Source organism: Mirounga angustirostris, unplaced genomic scaffold (genome assembly GCF_029215605.1).
Source record: "Mirounga angustirostris isolate CCGP_5_RB_7025 unplaced genomic scaffold, mMirAng1.0.hap1 SCAF_8, whole genome shotgun sequence".
NCBI lineage: Eukaryota > Metazoa > Chordata > Mammalia > Carnivora > Phocidae > Mirounga > Mirounga angustirostris.
The window spans coordinates 123,877,737-123,905,397 of record NW_026991716.1 but is presented as its reverse complement, the minus strand read 5'-3'; the positions used below and the strand labels follow the sequence as shown (position 1 = coordinate 123,905,397).

The 27,661-nt window shown below is 35.5% G+C and overlaps 1 protein-coding gene and 1 long non-coding RNA gene across 3 annotated transcripts in view; one reads left to right on the top strand and one right to left on the bottom strand.

Annotated features, from left to right (window-relative positions):
• PEX3 (peroxisomal biogenesis factor 3) overlaps positions 1 to 27,661 on the bottom strand; it is a 57,015-nt gene that overhangs the window by 23,785 nt on the left and 5,569 nt on the right. For both annotated transcript variants that reach the window (XR_006789021.3, XM_045865660.2), the window contains exons 2-11: positions 23,928 to 24,059; positions 18,838 to 18,919; positions 14,229 to 14,272; positions 12,457 to 12,581; positions 12,097 to 12,163; positions 11,934 to 11,988; positions 11,221 to 11,389; positions 8,172 to 8,242; positions 5,577 to 5,696; positions 587 to 683 (exon numbers count right to left, since the gene is read on the bottom strand). Coding sequence is in view for 1 of the 2 variants with exons in the window: in XM_045865660.2 (XP_045721616.1) it covers positions 587 to 683; positions 5,577 to 5,696; positions 8,172 to 8,242; positions 11,221 to 11,389; positions 11,934 to 11,988; positions 12,097 to 12,163; positions 12,457 to 12,581; positions 14,229 to 14,272; positions 18,838 to 18,919; positions 23,928 to 24,059 (962 nt within the window). In the remaining variant the exon portion in view is untranslated. The remainder of the gene's footprint in view (positions 1 to 586; positions 684 to 5,576; positions 5,697 to 8,171; positions 8,243 to 11,220; positions 11,390 to 11,933; positions 11,989 to 12,096; positions 12,164 to 12,456; positions 12,582 to 14,228; positions 14,273 to 18,837; positions 18,920 to 23,927; positions 24,060 to 27,661) is intronic.
• LOC129045534 (uncharacterized) overlaps positions 1 to 27,661 on the top strand; it is a 31,870-nt gene that overhangs the window by 1,421 nt on the left and 2,788 nt on the right. Inside the window, exon 3 of the long non-coding RNA XR_008505411.2 lies at positions 27,348 to 27,467. This is a non-coding gene — a long non-coding RNA (uncharacterized LOC129045534). The remainder of the gene's footprint in view (positions 1 to 27,347; positions 27,468 to 27,661) is intronic.

Here is a 27,661-nt window from a genome sequence, read left to right as displayed (position 1 = left end):
ACCAAGTTTTCTAATCCAATTTGCAAGTGACTCAGAAAAAAAAACTATGTGGATTCAAAGTTACTATTTCAATAATATCAGTCTTAATGCATTCCAAAATGCTTTTCTAAGAAAGGATGAGTTATAGGTAGTAATGTCTTATGCAGCTTTTCAGGAGATTATTGGTGCACTATTAATAGTCATATTTATTAAATCTAAAATGCTTTACTTCTCCACAAAATTTTTTTAGTTTTCCTCAAAATTTGTGGAACTGGATCACTAATCTCACAGCTCAATCTTATTACCGATAGTTTAATGCAAAATATTAACACAGTAAGTTCAACTGACCATGAGAATGTATGTGGACTAAAAATGCAGGCTAATTGGTGTTGGACTGTAACCCGGAGAAAGGTATTCCCAACCTCATAAATTTGCCATGATACAGTGTTGCTTTCATGGGGCATTCTACCACACTCTACATGTGATTTTAAGTTTTTGGTTTCTTTGAACAAATATCACAGGAAAGAAATGTAATTTTATTTCAGATAAATATAACCACAACCAAAGATACAATGTTTTAAATAATACCCCCAAACTTTCTTCTTACCTGAACAAAATGACTAGGTGTTTCACTGCAAACTGAATGGATCTGTCCATTTACTATTGGAATTATCTTAGCTAATGGCAGGCTGACACTGGAAAGACTGAAAAATCATCATAGTAATAATTATTGTCTGAAATTACCTTATGGGAACTTAACATGTTAATTATAGTACAATACAGTCACTGAAGAACACTCACAGAAACATCCTAAGAAGAAAATAAAAATCATACATAATTCTACCCCCTAGAAATAACAACTGTAACTGACATCATGGTTAATTTCTTCCAGTAATTTTTATATGTATCTATGCTTTTTTGTGTTTTTTAAACACAAGACTATATAACCTCTCTGGCAATATTGTTTTGTATTTTTATTATCATGAACATTTTTCCATCTTATTAGAAGTTCTTCTAAAGTTTTTTTTTTTTTTTTTAAAGATTTTATTTATTTATTCATGAGAGACAGAGACAGAGAGAGAGAGGCAGAGGGAGAAGCAGGCTCCCAAGGAGCAGGAAGCCCGATGCGGGACTCGATCCCAGGACCCTCAGATCATGACCTTAGCCGAAGGCAGACGCTTAACCATCTGAGCCACCCAGGCGCCCTCTTCTAAAGTTTTAATCTAGTTTTTAATGATTATATAGATAATTCATCCTCCAGCTGTGACAATTTAGATCTAGCTCCTTGGAGTTGGGCATTTAAGTTTTTGCCTAATTTTCTTTAAACAGTTCTTTGTATTAACACAGAATTACTGGGTCAAAGGCTATGATTTTTAATTTTATTATTTATTTATTTATTTATTTATTTATTTATTTATTTATTTATTTACGAGGGGGGGGAGGGAGAGAGCACAAATTGGGGGAGGATATAGAGTGAGAGTCCAAGCAGACTCCCACTGAGGGCAGAGCCTGAGGTGGGGCTTGGTCTCAGGACCCTGAGATCATGACCTGAGCCCAAATCAAGAGTTGAACATTTAACTGACTGAGCCACAGGTGCCCCAAGAGTATGAATATTTTTAAGGTTTATAAGGCATACTGACAGACGTCCTCTGCTTCTCCAGCAGTGTGTGAGAAAACCTGCTCCATTATGCCTCTTTCTACATCAAGTATTAGCTTTAAAAAAAATCTTGGTATGTCTGATAACTCAAATGGTTTCTTACAGCTTTAGTCTGTGTTTCTCTCAATTACTAGCAATGTTGAATGTTTCTCCTCCCTACTCCAGTGAACTACACCATCATCTATCTGGCTGTATAAGAGGAGACCTGGGCTTTTTACCTTGGCACTTCTCTATCCTGACTATATCGAATCCCCCCACAATCCTAAATATTTCCTAAGTGTGTCTACCTCTCCCCTTTGCCAAACCTAATCCAGGCTAAGCAGTTTCTCTTGTCTGGACTATAGCAGTGACCTTTTAACTTGTAACTGCTCAACAATCATTTTTTTGGGAATAAATGAATGAATGTGTGATTATGGATGATATAATGACTGTTAAATGTGAAACAATTTGTAAACAATGATGAAATAATTTTTGTGTGTGGGTTATAGACTGAGGTTTATTACATTAAATGCAATACTTCATATATTTATACCTGAGGCTACACTAGAAATTTCCTTTTAAACACCATGAAAATGCTGAAGCTATTTTGTCTAACCAGTATGCTATGCTGAGATTTGAGGCAATGCATAAAAAGAAAAAGGAGTGGAGAGATTTATGTATTCCTGAGAAAATTACACATTATTGTCCTTTATGGTAGCATTTTTCAAAATCTGTCAAATTTTTGTTTATTTTATTTTAAGATTTTTTAAATTTATTCATTCGAGACACAGAGGTATATATATAGAGAGAGAACATGAGCAGGGGGAGAAGCAGAGGGAGGGGGAGAAGCAGGCTCCCCGCTGAGCAGGGAGCCCGATGCGGGACTCGATCCCAGGACCCTGGGATCATGACCTGAGCTTGAAGGCAGATGCTTAACCATCTGAGCCACCCAGGTGCCCCTGTTTATTTGTTTGATGTCTCTCTTTGTACATTAATTTTTCTTCAATAGAAACTGAAGACACTGCTATCATACAATGTCCATGAGGTTAGATACCATGTCTATTTTACTCACTGTATTATCCCAGTACTTAGTAAAGGGCCTGGTGCACAGTATGTGCTCAATATATACTTTTAGAATCAATTAATACAAGTCTTTGTTCATCCACTGCTATATCCCACCCCAATTCTGTTTCAATTCCTTTTCCACCGAGCAATCCAAGTGATCCTACAGTGTAAATCCCATCATGTAACTCTCCTGCCACTTCTCTCTAGTGGTTCTCCAGCACTCTCAAGCTGACTACCATAATCTGTATGTGCTCAGTTCTCCAACTTGATCTCACACTCCCCCTCTTCCCAGTTCCAGCTGTTCAGCTGTTACACCAGCTTCTTCCAGGTCCTCAAGTGTACCGTGGTCCTCCTCTTTTCAAAGTCTTTGCCCTGTGGCTTCTGCCCTAAATATCAACTGCCCCACTCCAGTCTAAGGCCATATTTAATAGATGCTCATCTTTTAGTTCTCAGTTCAAATTATTTCCTCAAGGAAGCTGCTTGACTTTACTTTCCATGTTTGTCAAATACTTTTATCATATGTTCAATGTTCTTTTCCTTTTAGCACTTATCACAGTTTGTACAATTATGTTTATTGTGTATTTCTCTTCTATTGTAAGATCCACGAGGACAGAGACTTAGTACAGTGCCTGATACAGAGTAGGTGTACAACAAATAGATGCTAGATGAATGGAAAAATTGGCACTTCTACTTCTCTTTTCTGAGTTATCTGTTTGTGTCTATGACCATTTCTTTCTTTGAGTGTTTCCTTCCTTAACTGATATGTCCATAATGCTATTAACCTCTTTGTATAATATATACAGTTTGCAAACATTTCCCCCAACATATCATTGCATTTAATACCAATTATAAAGCTAATAAAGCTTGTTTGATCTGTAAGTTTTACATTTTACAGCCAAACCTATCACTTTCTTTTGTAAAGTTCTCTACTTTCTCCATCTTGAACTCTGACAAATATTCATTTGTTCATTTGCTTTTATTGTTTAAACCTCCTTGATTTTTTTGGCTATGTGTGTGGTACAGAAGGGTCTAACTTTATTATTATTTTACATTAGTTGTTGTAAAATGACTACTCTGTCTTATAATTTACTAAATAATACATCTCTTCCTCACCTCTAATGTACTAATTTCCTGTATATTTTAGAGCCTGTTTCTGGATTTTACATCCTATTCCATTGGCTTATCTATTATGAGTAACATATTATTCTAATAATTTCACCTTATATGTTTTATAAGGAGAGTTTATTTATTGCTTACTTTTTCAATAATTTCTTGAATATTATATATTATGTGCATATGTTATATATATAGTATATACAGGAATATATACATATATATCACACACACACATATATATAATTTGAGCTTGTATTAGTTAGCATCACTTTTCAGTTGATTCTCTTGAGGGTTCTAGATCATTTTGTCTCTTTGCCGAAACTGAGAATCTTTTTTCTTGACTTACTGTGATGGCTAGAACTTTCACTACATTTTAAATAAAAGGAATAACACAAGGCATAATGGAAATATTTCTAGTATTGAATCATGGAGTATGAAGTTGATTACCGATACAGAAGAGAAAAAAACTTAGGACAGGAAATACCGACTGAATACCTAGTGTATGTAATGAAATATGAAAGGGCATTAGATAGTCTCTGACTTTGAGAGGAGGCTTAAAATATAACTGAGGAATATGATTCCAGTTCTAGGTGAAAAACGTAGGTTGTATGGGAAAGTAAAGTATGGAGTACTGTAGGAGTTCAAAAAGGAAGACCATCAATGGCTGATGTGGTTACAACATAACTTTTGTAATTCTTCAGGGTATAAGGTCAAGTATTTGTGTTAAAGCAACTATTACAATTCTTTATCACTACTCAGGAAATAACTAACACCTTGCTAGGTAGAAATTATAGTGAACTTTTATTAATTGGAGCACCTTGATTTAGGGAGTATATAGGGGCTGAAATTTATTTTTGTATAACTTAAAGAAATCCTAAAAAAGATTTTAGGGTGATATTTAAATTGTTTAAGAAAATAAATGTTATTGCTCTAAGTATTCCAAATCCTCAATTTTAATTGCAAATTATTCTTTTTTATACAATAAAGAGGGGTTCCAGAGAATTGAGTAATTTCTTACCCTATGTATTTAAGAATTAAATTGGATACTGCACATATATACTGCATATCACTTACTGTTTCTCTTCATTTTAATGGACTAGTTTATAGTCAGTTAACATTGGTTTAGTACTTATTATTTTCTGAGTTTAATATAAAAAACTACAAAACAGCTTATTGAAAGAGTATAAATTCTACTAGGAGACCCAAAATATTCATGTTGAGCTAAGGATATAATAAAACCGTATGATACATTTTAGCAGTATGAATGTATGACTTAGAAATAATTGTGATTAAAATTACTAACAATTGCACTAACTAAATACTCCCAATCCTACCATAAGAGCTAAAAATGAATAGTTGTAGAAGTAAGAGATAATTCATCAAATAGGAATTTATAACAAGAATGCCTGGGTTATTTTAATGACCAAACTATTGAATTATGTGGGTCAATTATGGCTTACAGTAATTAAATACATTTTCAGTTTTATATTCTAAAGAACTAAAAAAAAAAAACCCGAAGAACTGGAATTTGGCTTACAGAAAGGTAGTTTCACAACTTATTTCCATATAGTGGCAAAATTTGGGGAAGAAATGAAATTTTTAATATTGAATCCAGAAGGAGTTTTTACGGAGTCATTGGCTTAAGGGAGTTTAATTTGTTGACAAATGATCAATCAAATTTATCCTCTAAGATTTTTTTTATTACCTGGAACAAAAAATAAACACATCCAAAGCACTCTTTTATTATTCATTAGACACACAACATTTTTTGTCATCTTACCTACTCATGGAGTTGCTATGTTGGTCCTGTTCAGTAGGTCGAAAGAACTCAGCCATATTGTCTAGCAGTCTGCTAAACCCTCGGTTTAAACATGTATTCAAAACTGTACTAAAATCTGGACTATACAAAATAAGAAGGATAAATTGCTTTTTAGATTTTCAATGGAAAAGGAAATAAATTCAGTAGCTATGTTATCTTTGACAGCCACCAACATTTCTAGTCACAACCTACTTTTTATAGCCTAAAACACTGTAAGAATATATCAAGGAGTTAATCTTTAACAATTAAGCATTAAAAAGTAAGCTTATTATTTAGCACAATACAATGAGAATTTTCATCCAATTTGTGAGATTTTCTTATATCATCCAGCACTTTATACAATGTGTTTTCAAAAATATCAATAACAGTATTACTTCTCTTCAGGAAACTTTTTTTTAAAGATTTGATTTATTTATTTGACAGAGAGCCAGCAAGCACATGAGCAGGGGGAGGGGCAGGCAGAGGAAGAGGGAGAGGGAGAGGCAGGCTCCCCGCTGAGCAGAGAGCCCAAGGCGGGGCTTGATCCCAGGACCCTGAGATCAGGACCCCACCTGAGCCGAAGGCAGACGCTTAGCTGACTGAGCCACCCAGGCGCCCCTCTTTAGGAAACTCTTGAAGAGGAATCATCTTATAGTCACAGATACTGGTTTGCTTTACATACTGTCATGACATCCCAGTGAAATAGAAAGTTTTATTATCATGTACAGTTGAGAAACTGGATACTTAGAGATGAAGAAATTTGTCCAAAGGTATGTAATTAGTAAATGGGAGAGCTAGAATTTGAACCCAGGCCTTTTTGACCTGAAAGTTCAAGCTCTTTTTGTTACACCATGTAAGTACCTCACAAAACCTTTTTTTTTTTTTTAAAGTAGGTTCCATGCCCAGTGTGGAGCCCAACATGGGGCCTGAACTTACAACCCTAAGATCTGCTATCCAAAAAGGATAGCCAAGAGCCAAGATCAATAGTTGGATGCTTAACTTACTGAGCCACCCAGAGCCCCAAACCTCTTTGATATAAAGAATAATATATATGTACTATAAAGATAGAAAATACCTAGTTGAACAGATTAGTTTGATCTTTGACATCTAGAAATCTCAAGCTCATGGGAGTGTTGGGCAAGGGGATATAAATTTGGGAATTATTAGCATACAGACAGTGGTTAAATGGGGGAATATGAAATTGTTTGGGACAGCTGAAGATGAAATAAGAACAAATACCTTAGAAAACTAATGTTTATAAGAAAGATGGACACAGAGGAAACTAAGAAGAAATAACCTGGGAATGTGGAGAGAAATTAGATTACACTGTCATGGAAGCCACTTGAGAAAAGAATTTTAAGAAAGGCTTGATCAACAGTGTTAATTATCAGAGAAAGGCCAAGTAAGATGAACATTACAGGTTGAATGGATTTGGCAAGAGATCACTGATGACCTTTTCTAGCATTTTGTGGAGTAATTTGGTGGAAATCTGAGTAAGAAAAAATGTGGAGGTGGCTATTGTAGAAAGTCAAGAGACTAGAACTTGATGAATTCAGACAGTAGATTCAGTAGCTGAGTTAACCTTCAAATTTGCTAATTTTTGTCACGATCATGAAAATATCTTATAAGCAGAGGATATAATTTCCTCAGAAAATCAACTAGAGAAAATGGTCCTAAATTATCTTTAGGATAAAAGAAACTTTGATATTTTAACCATTTAAGATAAGTGGGTAAGACTGGTATTACTACTCAGATTCTACAATGATAAAACTACCTCAAAGAATTTAAGTGGCTCAACCAATGCTGAACAGCTAATAAACAGGAAAGCCCAACCTGAATCTAGGTCTTCCAGTCTTCTAATGCATAGGCTGGTGCTTTCTCCATTTTTAACACCCTGGTTGTCTTCTGGGTGACTTAAAACAGTAATACTCAATTTAGGGAAGATGTGGAATTTTTATCACTCAAAGTTTTAGGGACATTATAGTCTATCCTGAGAGAATTGGGGGGGGTAGATCTCAAACTGAGTATGTGTGTGTGTTGGGGGGAGTGTACACACATCACATATGTGCATGAGGTATACATGAGGATTAGCTGGAGCTGGCTACCTCTGGCTTCAAAGTGCATTTCTCCCCGACTGCTAAAGTGAGTATCAAGTGATTTCAAGTTGGTAGTCAGAACTGCTGCAGCTATACTTTCAGTTTCTGGTTTGTTTGTTTTACAGAGCTAGTTGTTAAATATTTACTAATACACTGGGTATACCAGAATCACCCGAGAGCTCTTCTCAAAATATAAATGCTAACTATCTTTCAGTCCCTCAACTAGTATTTCAGAATCTCTAGGCTAAGGAAGTAGGTTGAAGAAAGCATGGGCATCTTGAAAAAAATCTGTTTCTCTGATTACCTTAATAAAAGAAACACTAGTTTTGGTAGGAAATCCTACCTAAAGACAGGGAAGAGATTCAAAATGTAATTTTAACAAGATACTATGTTGCATATGTTGTTTAAGAAAAGCTAAAAAAGAGTCATAAGTACATTCAAAATAGAAACACATGTTTTCTGTTACATGCAGTATACATACCTTTCCAACATGTCTCTAGTTTCATTGAGTAGTTTAATAGTTGTAACATCTCTAGGAGAAAGCCCGCAGGCCTGTGAAATTAAAATGCTATACTTTAGGGTTTCAAATATTAGCACAAAGTTATGATGAAACTAATCATATTAAAAAACCCCAAGAGTTAAGGAAATCTACAAGTCTATGTTTTATCAACAATCAAGAAATGAGTTTTTTTAAACTCAAGAAAACTGTAAAAGTTCATATGTATAGATAAGTACTATTTAAAACATGAGTCAGAATCTTAGTTATTGTAAATAATGTTGCAATAAACATAGGAGTGCATATATAAGATTAGTGTTTTTGTTTTCTTTGAGTAAATACCCAACAGTAGAATTATTGGCTCATACATATTTCTATATAGACACACAATGGAATATTACACAGCCATAAAAAGGATGAGATTGTACCATTTAAGACAACATAGATGGACATAGAGGGTTTTATGCTAAGTGAAATAAAAAAAAAATACCATATGACTTCACTCATATGTGGAACACAAAGAAATGAATAAAACAAAAGCAGAATGAGACCTATAAATACAGAGAACAAACTGATGGTTGCAGAGGGAGGGTGGTGAGGGGTCGGGTAAAACAGGTGAAGGGGAGTGGGAGATAAAGGCTTCCAGTTATGGAATAAGTAAGTCATGAGAATAAAAAAGCACAGCATAAGGAATATAGTCAATGATATTATAATAGGGATGTATGGGGACAGATGGTAGTTATACCTATGGTGAACACAGCATAATGTGTAAGTGTGTAGAATCACTATTTTGTATATATGAAACTAATGTAACATTGTGTGTCAACTATACTAAAAAAATGAGTCGAAGTAAAATTATACCTTTTAGGAGCCTTGTTTATTTGGCCCCTCTTGAACACATTTTCTAGAATATATTTACAGAGAAAAAGATAGTCCTTTGAGGTTCCAGAGGCCTGGGATTTTTTTTTTTTTCTTTAATTGGTAAGACATTTTATCAAAATTGTATGTCTTTTTTCATCAAGTCTAGTCTAGTCTGGCGCTCTGTGTGTCCTTTCCATCTAAAGTTTCAGGGTTTAATTCAGTTCAGGTTAAGATTGGGTCTGTCATTCCTTTCTTCACTTGTTCTTTGAATAATTTTCTTTTTCAGTTCCACTGTTGAATTTTAAAATTTGGAAACTGTTTTATCATTCCAGAAAATTTTTTTAATACTCTTATTGCATCTCCTTGAGATTAGAATTTGTAAGTAAGTTTTCTCCTGTTTCTTTCATTAATTCCATTCCATCTATTCTGCTTGTTCAGTTTAGCCTCCATCCTGCAGGTCATGGGGTTCCCTTAAATGGCTGCAACCTTTTTTTGGCCTACTCATGAAGGCAGGGTCTCTGGACACCCAAACAGGTCTATCTTTGGGGATGGAAATACAGCAGGCAATGAAAACCATGGTAGTCTTTGTTCTAATGGGGCCTCTAGGATAAGGTATGGCTTAGGCGCCTCTTTGGTTTAAGGCTACCCCAGTTGTCAAGTGAGATATTCTTTTCTTAACTGTAAAGAATGGGTATAACCTGCTTATATATGGAAAAAACCAATTTTTAAAATGAGGTATATAACCTACAATCTTTGACATTTTTCTTATTCCTTTTTTTTTTTTAAAGTTTATTTATTTAAGTTATTTCTACACCTAACACGGGGCTCAAACTCATGACCTGAGATCAAGAGCTGCATGTTCCGCTGAATGAGCCAGCCAGGTGCTCCATTTTTCTTATTTTTATTTATTTATTTTAAATTTTATTACGTTATGTTAGTCACCATACACATCATTAGTTTTTGATGTAGTGGTCCATGATCCATTGTTTTCGTATAACACCCAGTGCTCCATGCAATATGTGCCCTCCTTAATACCCATCACTGGGCTAACCCATCCCCCCCACCCCCCTCCCCTCTAAAACCCTGTTCATTTCTCAGAATCCATAGTCTCTCATGGTTCATCTCTCCCTCCGATTTCCCTCCCTTCATTTTTCCCTTCCTTCTCCTAATGTCCTCCATGCTATTCCTTATGTTCCACAAATAAGTGAAACTGTATGATAATTAACTTTCTCTGCTTGACTTATTTCACTTAGCATAATCTCCTTCAGTCCCATCCATGTTGATGTAAAAGTTGGGTATTCATCCTTTCTGATGGCTGAGTAATATTCCATTGTATATATGGACCACATCTTCTTTATCCATTCATCTGTTGAAGGGCATCTCAGCTCTTTCCACAGTTTGGCTATTGCAGAAATTGCTGTTATGAACATTGGGGTGCATATGGCCCTTCTTTTCACTACATCTGTGTCTTTGGGGTAAATACCCAGGAGTGCAATTGCTGGGTCATAGGGTAGCTCTACTTTTAATTTTATCAATGAATAATTTAAATCACAACTGCCCACGACACACCAATATGGAGCAACACCATAGTTGTAACTGTTAGATTAGGCCTTCTTTGTTTCTCAACTGGATGACTAAAATTTCCTTTAGTCCACTTTGATACTGCCCTCATTGATTTATTTTAAAAAGCAGAATGTGTAATTGTGGTACTGGCCTGGCTAAATTTATCTTTTTCTATAAACTGAAGTTCAGCTCTTTATCTTGGCATATAAAGCTCTTCATGATCTTGCCCCAGCTATCAGCTCTATCTTCTGCTACTTGATCTCATATAAATATAGTTTAGTCACATAAACTGAATGTGTCTCCTGACTTCCCCCAAATATAATGAATAGGTCTTATTCATTTTTTGTATGAATCATACATCACAATGTCTTTCACATAACTAATACTCAATAAAAATTAGCTCAATATCTAAAATTATGTTTCTAATTAGAAATCAGTCATAATTGCTGTTTGTTTTCTAAATGAATGAAGTTTTATTTAAGTTATTGGAATACAGGCCTTTTAATCACTTACCTTTCAAGAGCCTCAGAAATCTAAATTTCAAGAGATAGTAAAAGAATTTTAAAAATATAGAGTAACTGGTTTGGTTAAATGGTTATGAATTAATCACCTGGACTGCTAATGGAGTTTCTTCATCTGGCATCATATAATGGCATAATAAAGATTTGGATCCATCTTTATTAATCCAAGAAGAAGATTTATGCTGCTCAACTAGATTTCTGATTTCTTTTAGTTTTTGCTCCAAGTCCAAAAGGGACAAAGAATGTTTAAGAGAAATGCTAGAAACAGAGAAAAGGGAATTGGGATAAATTGAAACTATACAACACATCCTTAGCACACTCTTAACAAATTACTCTCTGAGAGCTAGTCAAACCTGAAACTGCTGACTGAACTCACTAGAGTGGATTCAGAAATCAGCCATCAGTTAAGTGTCATTATTACAGAGCCACATCAAGTCTTGCTGCAGATTTCACAAGAAAATTCCCACTGTAATTATAGATTCTATGAGTATAAATGGAAGATAAAGGCTCAGAGGCAGATTTTAAAGTAAGTGTTTTATGTTATGACCCAAATATTTCTGGTTTATTTGGAAGTCAATCAATAAACAATGAAACATTACATCTTTTCCCTTAGTATCAAAAGGTTGGCACTAATGCAGAAAATGGATTCACAATGCAGTATCTCAGGACTGTGTCTGTATAAGGTTACAAAGAATTTCACAAACCACCATTAGTCAAATCACCAACTTCACTAGAACAATTCTAATTTTCCTTTTATTCACCAGAATCAGGAAGTCAGAGAAGCCAATGCAAAATGCCTTACCTTCCTAAAATCTTCTGTACAGCTTGTTTAATGACCGTGATCAATTCTGTCAGGCCTATTAAAGGAAAAACAAACATAAAAGCCTTGTTCACTTTTTGAATTCCTCAATAATAAAAAATGAACAAATTAAAATTAGTTTCCAGGTCACAAATAAGAATCTTACCATCTCCAAGGAGGTGCTGAATACTTGATAAATATTGCTGTTGGACATCTGGGGGAGCAAGAACTGTCTGTACAAAATAGAAATAAGGTTAAATTATATAATATTATTAGTATATAAATAATATTTTCAGTATAATTTGAGCTGAGATTTTTCAGGACCTGAAATGATAGGAAAAAACAGTATTCTTTAACATAACAAAAAGTCTAGTTTCAAAATATGAAAAATAATGCTAGAAGTTTACAATCACATGAAATATAAAGATATTTATTTTACAGACATTATCAGGATAAGTAATATTCAGTTAAATTCATTTAAATCTTGAAAAAAATGGCAATATCTATGTAAGTCTATGAAACTTACAGTGCCATTTTTGCCAACTGCTGCATTATCCAGGTAAATATATCCACCAATTATGTTTAACTGGACTCGCAAAAGAACCACCAGCATACAAGTACTGTATACTGCTACGATACTTCTTGTGAAACCTTCACAGAGAAAAGAAAACAATTTGGTACTTTTATTAAAACAAACAAATATGTAAAATCACAAACTATCCCTATGGTTACTTTTTTTTTTTACAAGATGACTTTAAAAAATACATTTGTAACTGTTTCAAGTACAAAAATATATCAATTCAAAATATTCATAGTCTCTCTCCTTACAACTTGTTTAATGTAAATTAGGTATGATCTCTTAATTGAAACAATAACAATAAAAGCAATAACTAATATATTGAGTAAAGTGTTATATATTATTAGCTTAGAAAGGAGAACACAAAAGGACTGGGAAACACTGAGATTTACAGCCTCAGAACTCTGAGCTCTCCAGGGAGCTAGCTGAGAGTTAAGAGTGGAGGGCTGAGTATGGAAGAACTCCAGCTTGTAATGGCAGGTAAAGGAGGCTGAGCCCATTTAAGGGCTGGAGAAAGTACAGATAGGGGATATCCAGAGACTAGGCTTCACAGCAGCCTGGGACAGAAAGTTCAAAACAGAGGAGAAAGCAAAGGTGTTTAATGTTGCCAAGAGGTCTAGAAGGAGGAAAATGTCCAGTGGATTCAGTAACACAGAAGTTACGGCTGGTGCTTGTGAGATATGTTTGGGTGGAGACACAGAAGTAGAAGCCAGGCTATAGGGTTCAAGGAATGAGCCAGAGAGAAGAAAAGGGAATGTAGAAGTCTTTGGTATTATATAAGGGATGGCTGAAATACATGGTACTATAAAGGTTTAATTTATTTATTTATTTATTTATTTATTTATTTTTTTTAAAGATTTTATTTATTTATTTGAGACAGAGAGAATGAGAGACAGAGAGCATGAGAGGGAGGAGGGTCAGAGGGAGAAGCAGACTCCCTGCTAAGCAGGGAGCCCGATGCGGGACTCGATCCAGGGACTCCAGGATCATGACCTGAGCCGAAGGCAGTCGCTCAACCAACTGAGCCACTCAGGCGCCCGGTTTAATTTATTTTTAAATAGGCAAAGCTTAAGCATGATTTAGTTGATAAGGATCACATGAATGGATGGGAAAATGTAGGAATACTTGGTAGTATAAAGTTCTAAGACTAGTGTGTTTACTCTGTATAGACTGTATACTCTGCCCCTCCCTATCTCCTCACGCACTCTTTCTCCCTCAAAAAAAAAAAAAGCATAATATTGCAGGTATCAGTACCTAATGTAGGCATATGTGGTCTAGGACAGGTTTACATATTATAATAATAACAACAGTAATACTACCATCACCACTAAGATTTCCTGAATACTTTCTAGGACCAGATATTGATCAACTTCCTTTATGAGAATTATTTAATGTGGACAACAACTTTGTGGTAAAAAAGAGTCATCCATACAATGGAGTATAAAAATTTCCCTTTATAAATATATATATATTCTTAAAGATTTTACTTATTTATTTGACAGAGAGAGAGACACAGTGAGAGAGGGAACACAAGCAGGGGGAGTGGGAGAGGGAGAAGCAGGCTCCCCGCTGAGCAGGGAGCCCGATGTGGGGCTCCATCCCAGGACCCTGGGATCATGACCTAAGCTGAAGGCAGACACCTAATGACTGAGCCACCCAGGCGCCCCTACCCTTTATAAATATGTTAAAGACGTGCTGTCACACAAAGTAGGTAGACTTACTTATTATCTTCAGATCCTCCCATATTTCCAACTTGTTTGAAGGCCTAAAGAAGAAAATATGAGAACAGTAATCAGGTAATCTAATAGAAAACTTAGAACTTTATATCTTTATAATTAATTATATTTTATTACAGGATAACTATAGGAACCATAGGAAACAAAGCCCACAAAATATAGTAAATATAGTAAAAAACCCTGTAATTTCAGTAACCAATGATAACAACCATTTTCACGGGGCACCCGAGTGGCTCAAAGCATCTGCCTTCGGCCCAGGTCATGATCTCAGGGCCCTAGGATTGAGCCCAGCATTGGGCTCCTGCTCAGAGGGGAACCTGCTTCTCCCTCTCCGCCTCTTCCCCCTGCTTGTACGCTGTCTCTCTATGCCTCTCTCTCTCAAATAAATAAATAAAATATTAAAAAAAAAAACACAACCATTTTCACTAGTGTATTGGTATATATCCTTCTGGTTTTTATCCTCCTTCTGAGCATATGCATATATATAAATGTAAAATCATACAGGAAAATCAAGAAAAATATTTATTTCTTTCCCTCATTTACCATTTCACAAATAATGAAGCATGTCAATAATCCTTCAAAGGTAAATAATAAAGTATTTTTTGTTTTAAAGTATTGTTACAAACATAAGAATTTAAATATATATAAATATATATTTGATGTTTGACGTTTCAGCTCACTGTAGTTATTATTCTTATTGGTGTTCAAACTGCCCACCTTTGACCATTGGGGGTACTATTCAGATTGGCTCCTGAATCCTTTTGACATTACCCTGTTAGTCTTTGATAGCGTCTTTGCTTACTGACAAGAAAAGTTGTTCTGGGTTCATCTTTTTTTTTTTTTTTTTGGTTAAGATTTATTTATTTATTTTAGAGAGAGAGAGAGTGCACAAGGCAGGAGGGGGAAGGGACAGGAGGAGAGGGAGAGAAAGAATCTCAAGCAGACACTCCACTGAGCATGGAGCCCTTTGCAGAGCTAGATCTCAGGACCCCGGGATCATGACCTGAGTCCAAATCAAGAGCTGGACACTTAACCAACTGAGCCACCCAGCACCCCGTGGGTTCATCTTGTTCAATTCTTGCTACAGACTTAAAATCACCCTTTCTCCATGAATCCTGCTTCCAGGATGCATGGGTGGCTCATCGGTTAAGCATCTGCCTTCGGCTCAGGTCGTGATCCCAGGGTCCTGGGATTGAGTCCTGCATCGGGCTGCTTACTCAGTGGGGAGCCTGCTTCTCCTTTGGCCTGCCTATCCCCCTGCTTGTGCTCCTGCTGTCTCTCTGACAAATAAATAAATAAAATCTTTTAAAAAAAAATAAAAAAGAGTCCTGCTTCCTTGTAGCAGAAAATGGTAGTCTGTAACTACAATCTCTGATTAAGGATATTAATTGCTACTAGATAGGTCACTGTTTCTAAGCCCTTTTGGTAGACTAAGCTAGTAACTGTGTGTGTTAAAACTACAGGGTTTTTAACTTCATCTCCTTGATCTTAAATCTATCTATATTTCTTTTTGCCCACAGTAGCAATCAATGAAACCAATGTAATTACTAATTTGCTTCATCCTTCCCTCTATGAACAACAGTCTCAGAATAGCAATAGCAATATTGAAGAATTTTAGGGATTTTGCACCTGGCATAGTTTCTACTTTATGGTGATAACAGCAACTACACATTTAGGTTAATTTGATTTATTTTACCATCTCTTTTTAGATGTTGCTTTGTAAACACTACATCTAGTTTTATAAATATGTAAAATATTTACATGGTTCCAAAGTCAAATTTACACAGCACAGTATATTCAAAGAAGTCTGTTCATATTCCCCTTTATTCTCTCCCTTCTTCATGGGTGACTATTAGAAATTTTTACTTTAACTTACCACTGTTCTGCCTTATATAAGCAAATATGTATATATATTCATATCTGCCCTCTTAGATAAATGATAGCATACTATACACATTTTTCTTTAGCTTTAAAATATATATATATAACAATATATCCTGGAGATCATTCTATAGAAATATAGCCATCTTTTTTTTACCATGGCATAGTGCTCAACTGTGTGGATATATCCACGTAGATGGAGTTCAGTGCTTTTCAAACCATCTACATGGAAGAACCAATTTTATTTCTTATTTCCAATATGTCACAGACTGATACTTTTGTAAAATACAATAAAAATAAGTTAGAAGGAAAATGAAATAAAAAGCCACAAAGATATACAAACTACAAACCCATATTCTTTATTATTATATTTAGACATAAATTTACATTTCAATAAAAAGCCCAATTACCATTACAATTGTGGGATATTACTAGCTTCTTATCTTTCTTTGCCACTGAACTGACTTTAGAGTTTCAGTTATCCCCTTCCATGTTCAAGACGTATGGTGTAAATCCTGCAAGGTACTTAAATCCTGAAGGCCTTATTTAAACACGCTTTGTAAGGGCTCAAGCCCCTCTTTATGCAAATATTTTTCAAATGGACATTTTTACCCCAAACTTACAAACAGTAATTTTATATCAAAAGAAAGGCAAGAAAAAAATAACATTCAGATACTTAAAAAAGGAAACAGTGAATAAGGAATAATAAACTCAGGAATTTAAGAAATTTTGTGTACTGACTAAGAAAAGAGGAATGACACCTCTTCTTGAAAGCTGTCCAGGGTTTTCCATCAAAATAATAAATCCCTTTCTTCTTAAGCCTCCCACATTTTGCTTTCACTTTTTACCATGGACTAAACACAGTATGTCTTGAATTATGACAATTTATGTCATATACTCCCTTCTTTGGGTGACAAAGTCTTAAGGGAGAGAAATCTTACCTTAATTATCTCAAATCCTCCAAAACATAGGCAACACAGGGCCTTGCAGGAAACAGTCACCAAGAAGGAAGAATGCTACTATATTTATTGTGTGTGTTATTATGTTGCTTTTATAAAAGTGCTATTCACTTATTTCATTTGTCTTACCTCCCTAGTAAGACTAAAACTTAAGGCAATTAAAACCTATTTCTGTTCTTTATCTACTTCTCTTGTACATATTTCTTTTTTTTTTTTTTTTTAAGATTTATTTGTTTGAGACAGTGAGTGGGGGTAGGGGCAGAGAGAGAGGGAGAGAAGCTAACTCCCTGCTGAGCACGGAGCCCCATGCAGGGCTCCATCTCACCACCTGGAGATCATGACCTGAGCCAAAATCAAGATTCAGAGGACAGTCAACCGACTGAGCCACCCAGGTGCCCCATGTACGTATTTCTTTACCCTCTACTTATGTACCTATAGGTGGTAATTAAGCATTTATTTGACCAAGAGAAATATGCTTATATGTTTCTTATGTATGTAATTATACAAACTAATTTATAAACTAAACTTTATAACTATTAGGTGATGAAAATGCATCACCCTCTACAAATGATAAAATTTGTATTACTGGCATTATACTTTAATCAGATTAAAAAAATCCCAAGTAAACAAATCCATTGTTATTTTGGGAGGTATTCTCTGAATATAGAAAATGCTTTTAAAGAAATTTTCTAGCTTGTTATTTTACCTGAGTAGTAAATTTTTCTCTGCAAAATACAGATGGTAATATCTGCCTCACAAGGATATTGTGAAAATGAGGTATCTAGTACTGGGCTCAGCTCAGAGAGACCCTCCAGAAATAATACTTCCTTTTCCCTGGCTATTGGAAGGTAATTACAAGGAAAGTGAATATTTCAATACGGTCACAATGATTAAAATTTATTTAGTGAAACCATTTCCCTCATCTTGTTCATTAAAATAAGAAACCATTTCCTTCTGGAAGTCTCCTCAATGAACACAGCATCATACTAAATTACAAAACCCCAACACAGGCTGTACTCCATATAGGAAGTCCTATGTGTAAAAATGCTTTGTGCTCAGTGAACTGTCATGGTAAGGTAAATTATCATTATTGTATGCTCATGTTATATTTGCACTTGATGGGGGCCCTGGATGGCTCAGTTGTTAAGCGTCCGCCTTTGGCTCAGGTTATGATCCCAGGTTCCTGGGATCAAGCCCCGCATCGGGCTCCCTGCTCAGCAGGAAGCCTGCTTCTCCCTCTCCCACTCGCCCTGCTTGTATTCCCTCTCTCGCTGTGTCTCTCTCTGTCAAAAAAAAAATTGCACTTCATTTTGTTAATAATATAAAATGTAAATTCATATGCCTTACTCAAAATGTTCCCATGTTTTACCTATTATACCTTAAACTCTTTAAGAAGCACAATGTTTAATATAACTTAGCTTCAAAACATCTGGTTCAGGAACACATTCCATAAGCACTCAATAATTAAATTTCTGAATAAGGTTAAAGTGATATAAGATATATTTATATGAAAACCAGAATACACATAAATATTGTTGACCAAATACTTTGTGCATCAAGGTAGAGCAAAAATGCATAGACAAAATAGAATGAATTCAGTGACAGAGTCACTATTTTTTCTAAATGAGTCTCTATATTACAAGCATCAATTAGAAAGAAAAATAAGGAAACAAAGATGTTCGAAAAATATTTCAGTCCATTCTATAAATGTAAGTGCCCTGTATAAACAAAAAATGATGTTAACTTGCATTTACCTGTTTTTTAGCAGAGCGGTTAGGCTCTCAGAATTGAGTTGTTGCATTAAGGCCTCTCTCAGGGTCGGAAGCATGGACAGCACTGTAATGCAAACAGAAAATAAAAAAGGTCGCAAGTGATGTGACTGCTTTCACTGAGAAACGCACATCATTTAGGCTATACGATTGGACTAGTAACTAGCAAGGGTTGGGAGGGAATGTCAGGGCTAGAGTTTTCAAATTATTATTAAGAATAACAAAAACTGAGTTTATGCTAGTAAATCATTTATCTGCTTATGTTAATTGAATAGAATTCTATATATATATAGTACGATCACAGCAATGTAAACAAGTACACATACAAGAAAGAATGGGAGGAATTATTCTGAAATGTTAATAGTGCTGGTCTCTGGACAATGGAATACTAATAATCATCTTTTTTTCTCTTCTTTTCTGTACTCTCCAAATTTTTTTACAATGAATTTATTTCTGATGTAATAAAATGATCAAAACCAACATTTTTATTTTATACTTTTTGTTTCATATTTTATTTCTATTTTTAAAAAAGTTTATTGAACATTACAAAGCAATAAGCACTTATTGAAACCTAGACAAAAGTGCATCAGGCCGGGAATTAAGAACTGCTGCGTTGCACTTTTGGTTTTGCCAATGGTTATTGCCTGTAACTCCCAAGAATACCATAGATAAAATAAGACATAGTGCCCTATGGAAAAAACGACTGCATGTAATTTATAGAAGTTACTTTATTTATGGCTCCTGCATAGTATAAGAAATGCTGGAGAAATGCAAATATAACAACTTAAAATGAGTTTCTAACACTAAATAAGTAATGATAACAAAATGAAAAAAATATCAAAAGATCAAAAATACCATATTCTAAAAGGGAAAAACTTCAGTGTAGGATTTTTATTTCTTGACTAGGTAAGACATATTAATTATAAAATCCGTATTATTTTTTCTATAGAACATTTAGTTTTAGCCTACTCTAGACATCTATTTCAGTGCTGCACTATGTAGCTTCAGTGTATTTCCTCAAGCTGTATGATTAAATCACCTAAGTCATTTAGATTATTAACTAAAGTCACAGCTCAGAGCCAATGTAAAAGGTAGCTTATCTTAGTGTATTTGGTACATATACCTAGCCCAAATGCGGTATGTTAGCCCACCAAGAAAAATTAGGCTAGAGTCCTACATACAGAAAATGGAGGTAGTAAGAAACTAATTTAAAGATTATGTGGTAAAACAACATGATTTGAGAGGAGTCTCTTCAACAATTCTTCTGAGAGAAGAATTTTACTTTCCCCTTCAGCCTATTCAACCAAAGACAAGTCAATTCTTCTCTTCCAGGCATTTTTTTTTTTTATATTTTATGTTTCTGTATTTATATTTATATTTCTGTATCTAGCTGAATACAGCATTCATGTTTTCCTTTAGCCATCCAATCTCCATGATAAATACCCCCCGGTCCAACCACAAATCACATGACAACCCTTCATCAGCTATGAAATCTGTGCGACTCTCAGCAAGTTATTTAACCTCTCAGTGCCTCCGTTTTCTCTGTAAACTGAGGATAACATTGGATCTACCTTATAGAATTGTTGTAAGGATTAACTGAGACATATCAAGCATTTAGAACATTTGCACATGAGAACGCTCAGTAAGTGTCAGCCCTTATTATATCCTTATTTGGCCTCTTCTGACACATTCCAGTTTGTATCTTTTTTTTTTTTTTTAAGATTTATTTATTTGAGAGAGAGAGAGAAAGCATGAGTGGGAGGGACAGAGGGAGAGAGAGAATCTCAAGCAGACTCTGCACTGAGCATGGAGCCCTACCTAGGGCTGGATCTCATGACCCTGAAGTTATGACCTGAGCTGAAACCAAGTGTTGGGCGTTTAACCGACTGAGCCACTAAGGCACCCCTCCTGTACTCTGATTACTCCAGAGCATGATGCAACTACCTTTGATCTGAATCAAAGATTTTATTATTGTAGTCTAAGATTAAATTAGTACTTCTAGAAGTCATATCAAAGTGTTTATAACCAGCTTATGCTCAACTAGAACTCCCAACCCTTACTCATATATCCTGCTTGCAAGCAAGCTTAGATAATTCTGTATCTGTACAACTGACTTTTAATGCAGAACAATTCATTTATCCAGCCTAGCACTCTGTCATGTATAAATTTAATAAGCATCTCTCCTGAATCTTTAGTAAAATCATGGGGAGGATAAAGTCACTGGGCAGAACACAGAAGCATTTTATTAGATATCTTTCAAGTTGGGGCCAACTTTTTGGATAAAAAAAACTAGCTCTATTTACCTAAAACTACTAAATTTTTCTAGTATATCCATGCATCTTATTCAAAAGGATAGAAGTTTATCATATGACTTATAACCCCATTATCAATGCATATCAGAAAGCTAATTTGGAAAGTTTTCCAGTGAACTTATATTTGGCTCCTACCGTATTTTATTTTTAATTACCTATCTGCAGGTAGGTAATTGATTCATCTGAGGGGTGTGATGGTCATGGAAATGTGCCACCAAATCTGCTAGGAGCATGGCTGGCTGGCGATCCAATACCAGGTCTGCACCGCTCCCAGCCAATGAGAGTGGTCTGTGGCGATACCAACACAGGTCCATTCCTGGGGGTCTTGTCTACCAGGGAACTTTGACCTAAGGACTCCCCACTGGCCTGCCAAAACTTTGCTGGAACTGTGCTGTAGGCTGAGACTCTTCTTATCTAATCTTCTTCCTTCTCCCTTTCCGTTCACGTGTAAAGACCTGCACTATGATCTAAAGGCTTTCCTTGCCTCCTTCTGCTCCCTCCCCTTTGTTCTTTGCAGGTGTTCCCAATATACCTCGTGCACATCTAATCCCATCTTAGCATCTGTTTCCCAGGGAACAAAAACTGACACAAGGGTCCATGTCAAATTGAGATGTATTTGCAGACTCTAGACTACCTTTTTCTATTTTCTGAAAATATGAGTAATAACCGGAAATGGACTGTCCTTCTTTTCTAAAAATTCATTGAAATGTCCTTGGTAGCATCACTTCATTGATGCTGAATATCAATTTAAAGAATTATGTAACTTTTTTTTTTTTTTTTAAAGTAGGCGCCACATCCAGCATGGAGCCCAATGCAGGGCTTTAACTCATGACCCTGAGATCAAGACCTGAGCTAAGATCAAAAGTCAGATGCTTAACTGACTGAGCCACTCAGGTGCCCCAAGAATTATGTAATTTTTAAAAAGTTATCATTTACTGAGTATTTATTATGCACCAAGCACTTTATATGCATTATCTCCTCACATTCTACAAAAATTTATGAAGTGGGTTTTATGATGATCATTTTATAGAAAAGAGAATTGAGATTTAGATTTGCCCAAAGATACAGGGATATTACAAGGAAAACCTGGGAACTGAACTCACTGTTTTTTAAAAAAATTTATTTTATTTAAATTCAATTAACATATAGTACATTATTAGTTTCAGGAGTAGAGTTCAGTGATTCATTAGTTGCAAATAATACCCAGTGCTCATCATATCACAAGCTCTCCTTAATGCATTTTATCTGAGTTGTCATTACATGCAGTATTTATGATTACTATTTGCTTTATAGAATTAAGTATTATGATTATACTAAAAATAAAGTCCTTTAAACTCAGAAAAAAACTCTTTCAAAAGTAAATAAAGAGAACCTACCTTTACAATTTTTTCTAAATTAACTGTTCTTAAAAGAAGCATAAGAGAAAAGACTAACCTTTAAACAATAGCAAAGAAAAACAGGTTTGACATGGATTTGAAAACTAATTCTTTAAGGGGTTATGCCAGTTATTAATACCTGTTCCCTTCAAATGTGGGCAGTCGATTTTGTTATGGCATTCTCCCAGTAGGTTTCTAGCTCTAGAAGTTAAATTATTCATGTTGATTTTTTTTTTTTTAAGATTTTTATTTATTTATTTGACAGGGAGAGACACAGCGAAAGAGGGAACACAAGCAGGGGGAGAGGGAGAGGGAGAAGCAGACTCCCCGCTGAGCAGGGAGCCCGATGCAGGGCTTGATCCCAGGACCCTGGGATCATGACCTGAGCCAAAGGCAGACGCTTAACGACTGTGCCACCCAGGCGCCCCATATTCATGTTGATTAATTCATGTTGATTAGTGTATACTACTGTGCTACACTCATGGGTCTGTAGTTGCCTACAGTAAATTTAACACACTTAGGAATTTTTACTACAGCTATAAAGCCTAATGAAATCAGGCCTATCCTTGTAGCCTTACTTCCTACTACTCTTCCATTGCTCATTCTGCTCTAGCTACATAGCCCTTTTGCTATTTCTTGAAAGGATCAAGTCTGTGCCCACCGAAGGCATTTTGCATGGCTCCCTCCATTGAATCATTTGGTTCTCTTCAAATGTCACCTCCTCAAAGAGGCCTGACTCTCCTGATTGCCATTTCTTAAAGAATATCCCCACCTCTCTCACAGCTTTATTCTCCTTATCGCAGCCATCACTGCCTAAAGTTATTTATATGTTGTTTATCATTTGTTACTTTCATTAGCATATAAATTCTAAAGGTCAGGGATTTTTTTTTTTTAATCTTTCACCTTCTGTTTCCCCCAACACTGGGTACCCCAAGTATTTGCTGAGTGAATAAATAAAGTGAGTGAACAAGCATTTATTGCATATTGTATATTGATTTATACTGATTTTAAAAATCAACATTTAATGATGTATTTCAGTTAAATTATATAAATCCTTGCTAGATTTATCATTCTTCTTTTGCCTTTTCCTCTAGCTTTGGTCCTGAAGCTATGCAAATTAATATAAATCATCAAGTAACTTTTTTTTTTTTAAAGATTTTATTTATTTATTTGACAGAGAGAGACACAGGGAGAGAGGGAACACAAGCAGAGGGAGTGGGGAAGGGAGAAGCAGGCTTCCTGCTAAGCAGGGAGCCCGATGTGGGGCTCAATCCCAGGACCCTGGGATCGTGACCTGAGCCGAAGGCAGATGCTTAACGACTGAGCCACCCAGGCACCCAATCATCAAGTAACTTTATACATGTATAAATATCTCTCTTTGCCTTACCTGTCATATTGCAAGTCCTCTGGTTACTTTCAAAATGATACTGTCGTCGTGCTTGAGCAATGTACTCTGCAGCTTCTCTTTCTTGTATTTCTCTGATTTTCTTCTGTCCATATTTTCCCAGGATATATACTCCTAAAATTATATTTTTAAAACAAGCAAGTATGTTAATCTAGTTAATTTGAGTATTAAAAATTCCAAACAGTATTTTTAACCTGCTTCATCCAAATATAAGGTTTATATCAATGGAAAGTTAAAAATCACAACTTTTAAAAATCTAAATTGAAGACTTATGTAGGAATTGTGACCTAAATAGAAGGAAAAGGAGACTGGCATTTTAACAGCCAATGATGGGTACATAAAGCTAAGTCTGAAGAAACCAGAAAGGAATTAAGTGTACAAGTCTGGCGATGCCTTTAATAGCGAACTGGAGATATTCTAAGTGTCCAGCAATAAGGGATTGTTTAAATAAATTATGGTCTATCCATACAATAATCTTATGAAATCCTATGTGGCTGTTAAAAACTACATTGCTAAATTAGCTAATGACTCAAGGAAATATCCATATATATTGTTAGGTTATAAAATAAGATCTGGATGTTTCCCTTTTTAACATAAGTAGACATACACAGAAAAAAACAGATGGGTTTTAACATAAATAAACAATAATCATTGTTGCATAGTGGGATAGCAGCTGATCTTTATCTTCTATTTGCTTCTTTGCATCTTCCATATTTTCTTCAGTCAACATGTCATACTTTATTTTTTTAAATTTTTTTTGAAGATTTTATTTATTTATTTTGACATAGAGAGACAACAGTGAGAGAGGGAACACAGGGAACCAGAGGCAGGGCTCGATCCCAGGACGCCGAGATCATGACCTGAGCCAAAGGCAGATGCTTAACGACTGAGCCACCCAGGCGCCCCAACATGTCATACTTTTTTAAAATGTAAGATAAAATTATTTATTTATTTATTTAAAGATAAAATTTTTAAAAGAAAGAATACAGGAAAGGTAGGTAGTCAGGCAGACATCGAGAACTAGTACTTTCAGTGGAAAAGGAAAAGGGAAGACGTATAGAAATTCCTAAATTACAACACCACAGCATAAAAATATAGGTGGGGTCATGAGGCCTATAATTTTGTTGAACACATTTCAGCATAGACAGATGATATAAATGTGCACATTCTGGTCTATGCCCCAGGGGCAGTTAATTGTCCTAACTGGGAATGTGAATACTTCAGAGTGGTTGATTAGCATTTGACCAAAAGCCACACTCCAAGGTTTAAGTACTTCAACTAACTTTTATCTAACATAATGAATATCAGAAGTGGATTTTCAGAGATTAAATTAGTGGTGTTTAAGATACTGGATTAGCCAACACATTTTAGTAATACTCATTTGAGCAAGAATATATGAATCTAGCAAGTCCTTTATCCTTAGGAATGACTTAGCCTTGAATCTTCAGCTGCTAATTAGGAGGATTCTTAGTCAAAGGAGTTAACCAAATGGCCAATAGAATCCTACAAATGGAATACTTTTGCAATTGCTTCAGGCAAATCTTTTTCTTTTTATTTTTTTGAGAGAGAGAGAGAGAGAGAGAGAGAGAGAGAGAGACAAGGGCGGGGGAGAGGCAGAGGGAGAAAGCAAATCCCAAGGGCTTGACCTCAGGACCCTGAGATCATGATCTGAGCCAAAATCAAGAGTCTGACACATAACCAAATGAGCCACCCAGGTGCCCCATCTTCAGGCAATCTTTCATGCAAGGTTCTGTTGCCGCACTGAAAGAGGACACTGGGACTTCAATAAGCTTATAAAACAAGTTATGATACTGTTTTATTTATACTGACTAATAGGATGTTTTTATGTGTGCCAGCATGTGTTTCATTATAACCTGGCAACAAATTTGTAAGGGAGTAACTGATCCTCACTTATCTCCAAGTGCTTGTGGCCCTCAATATCTATCAGAAAGAACCTAAGAACTGTGCAGGACCTAAATAATTGGATTTAGTCTGTTTGTCACAAGTGGGGAGGAGACGGCCCTGTAGGAACTGCAAAACAAACACACATCCTGAAATATTTTCACTAATATAAGCATTATAAAGATTTTATTTATTCATTTGAGACACAGAGATAGAGAGAGAGAGAGAGAGCATGAGCAGGGGGAGAGGCAGAGGGAGAGGGAGAAGCAGGCTTCCCGCTGAGCCAGGAGCCCGATGCGGGGGGCTCGATCCCAGGACCCTGGGATCATGACCTGAGCCAAAGCAGACGCTTAACCATCTGAGCCACCCAGGCGCCCCTAATATAAGCATTATAGATGAACTGGTAACACATTATATATTCTTAAAAATAATAGTTCAGTAAAAGGTATGTCCTGCAAATATAATACATGTATTATAATCATGCTTAAAGAGCAAATGAAAATTATATAAGTGGCTTCATAGCTGCCTTTTTTGTAATGCATCCTCAATAAACTGATGACAGTGCCATAACACCAAAGAGTGAAGAAACTGACTTATATTTCACAAATAACTCTTTGGTAGGCAATTCTTAGGTTAACAACTACTTCTCAATGAATTGCTTGTATTTTATTTGCACAATAGATTGCTTAAAGTTATGTGTAAAATGATTATCATGTCTCAAATAATAATAATGTAAAGTGAAACACTGCAGTGATGACCATTGTGTATCTAAGAATTTTCTGGAATAACAATAAATAACTGGTATATGTGTTTTCTGGGAGAAAAGGTATACTGCTTTCATTAGATTCTCAACAGTGTCTGATAAAAATTTTTCAGGAACTACTGTATTTGTTTGATAGGTGTTATATATTCTAACTAAAGCTAAAAGAAAATGAATTATTATGGGTTGAACTGTGTCACACACACCTCTCCCCCATTCATATGTTGAAGTCTCCCTATTTCAGAATGTTACCTCATTTGGAGATAGTCTTTACAGAGGTAATCCAGTTAAAAAGGAGGTAATTAGGTTGAGCTGTAATCCAACATGACTGGTATTCTGGTAAGAGGAAATTTGGACACAGACATGTGTAGAAGGAAGATGATGTAAAGACACAGAGGCAATAACCATCTACAAACCGAGGAGAGGGGCCTGTAGAAGATTCTACTCTTACAGCCCTCAGAAGGAACAAATCCTGCCAACACATTGATCTTGGATTTCTGAACTCCAGAACAATGAGACAATACATTTCTGTTGCTTAAGCCACTCAGTTGGTGGTACTTCGTTATAGAAACACTAGCAAACTAATACATGAAATTAGGCTAAAATCCCACAACGCATTATTTTTTTTGAGTTAGCACTGAAGTAAGTTACTATATAAAAAGAAGTTACTATATAAAAGTCAAATTTAGCCAAGCTCTCATTCCTAAAATTAATAAATTTTGATTTTTTTTCTTCCCTAGGAAAGTATGAAGGCAGAGAATTCATTAGCTAAAATATGGGATTCAGGATCATCTATATATTCAACTGGCTTCCTGAATCATCTGAAGACAACAGATATTGATGGTTGTGGCACCATCTAGGTAGGTAACTTTGAGCAAGCCTCTTCCTCTCTCTGCATCTAAATTTTTTCATCCATAAAATGAAAGGCTGGGATTATAAGGTGCTTTACAAGTTTCTTCTGTAGCTATAACTTTATTTATGAATAATGGAAACAATCACTAAATACCTGAAAAAATGGGGGTGCCTGGGTGGCTCAGTCCGTTAAGTGTCCAAC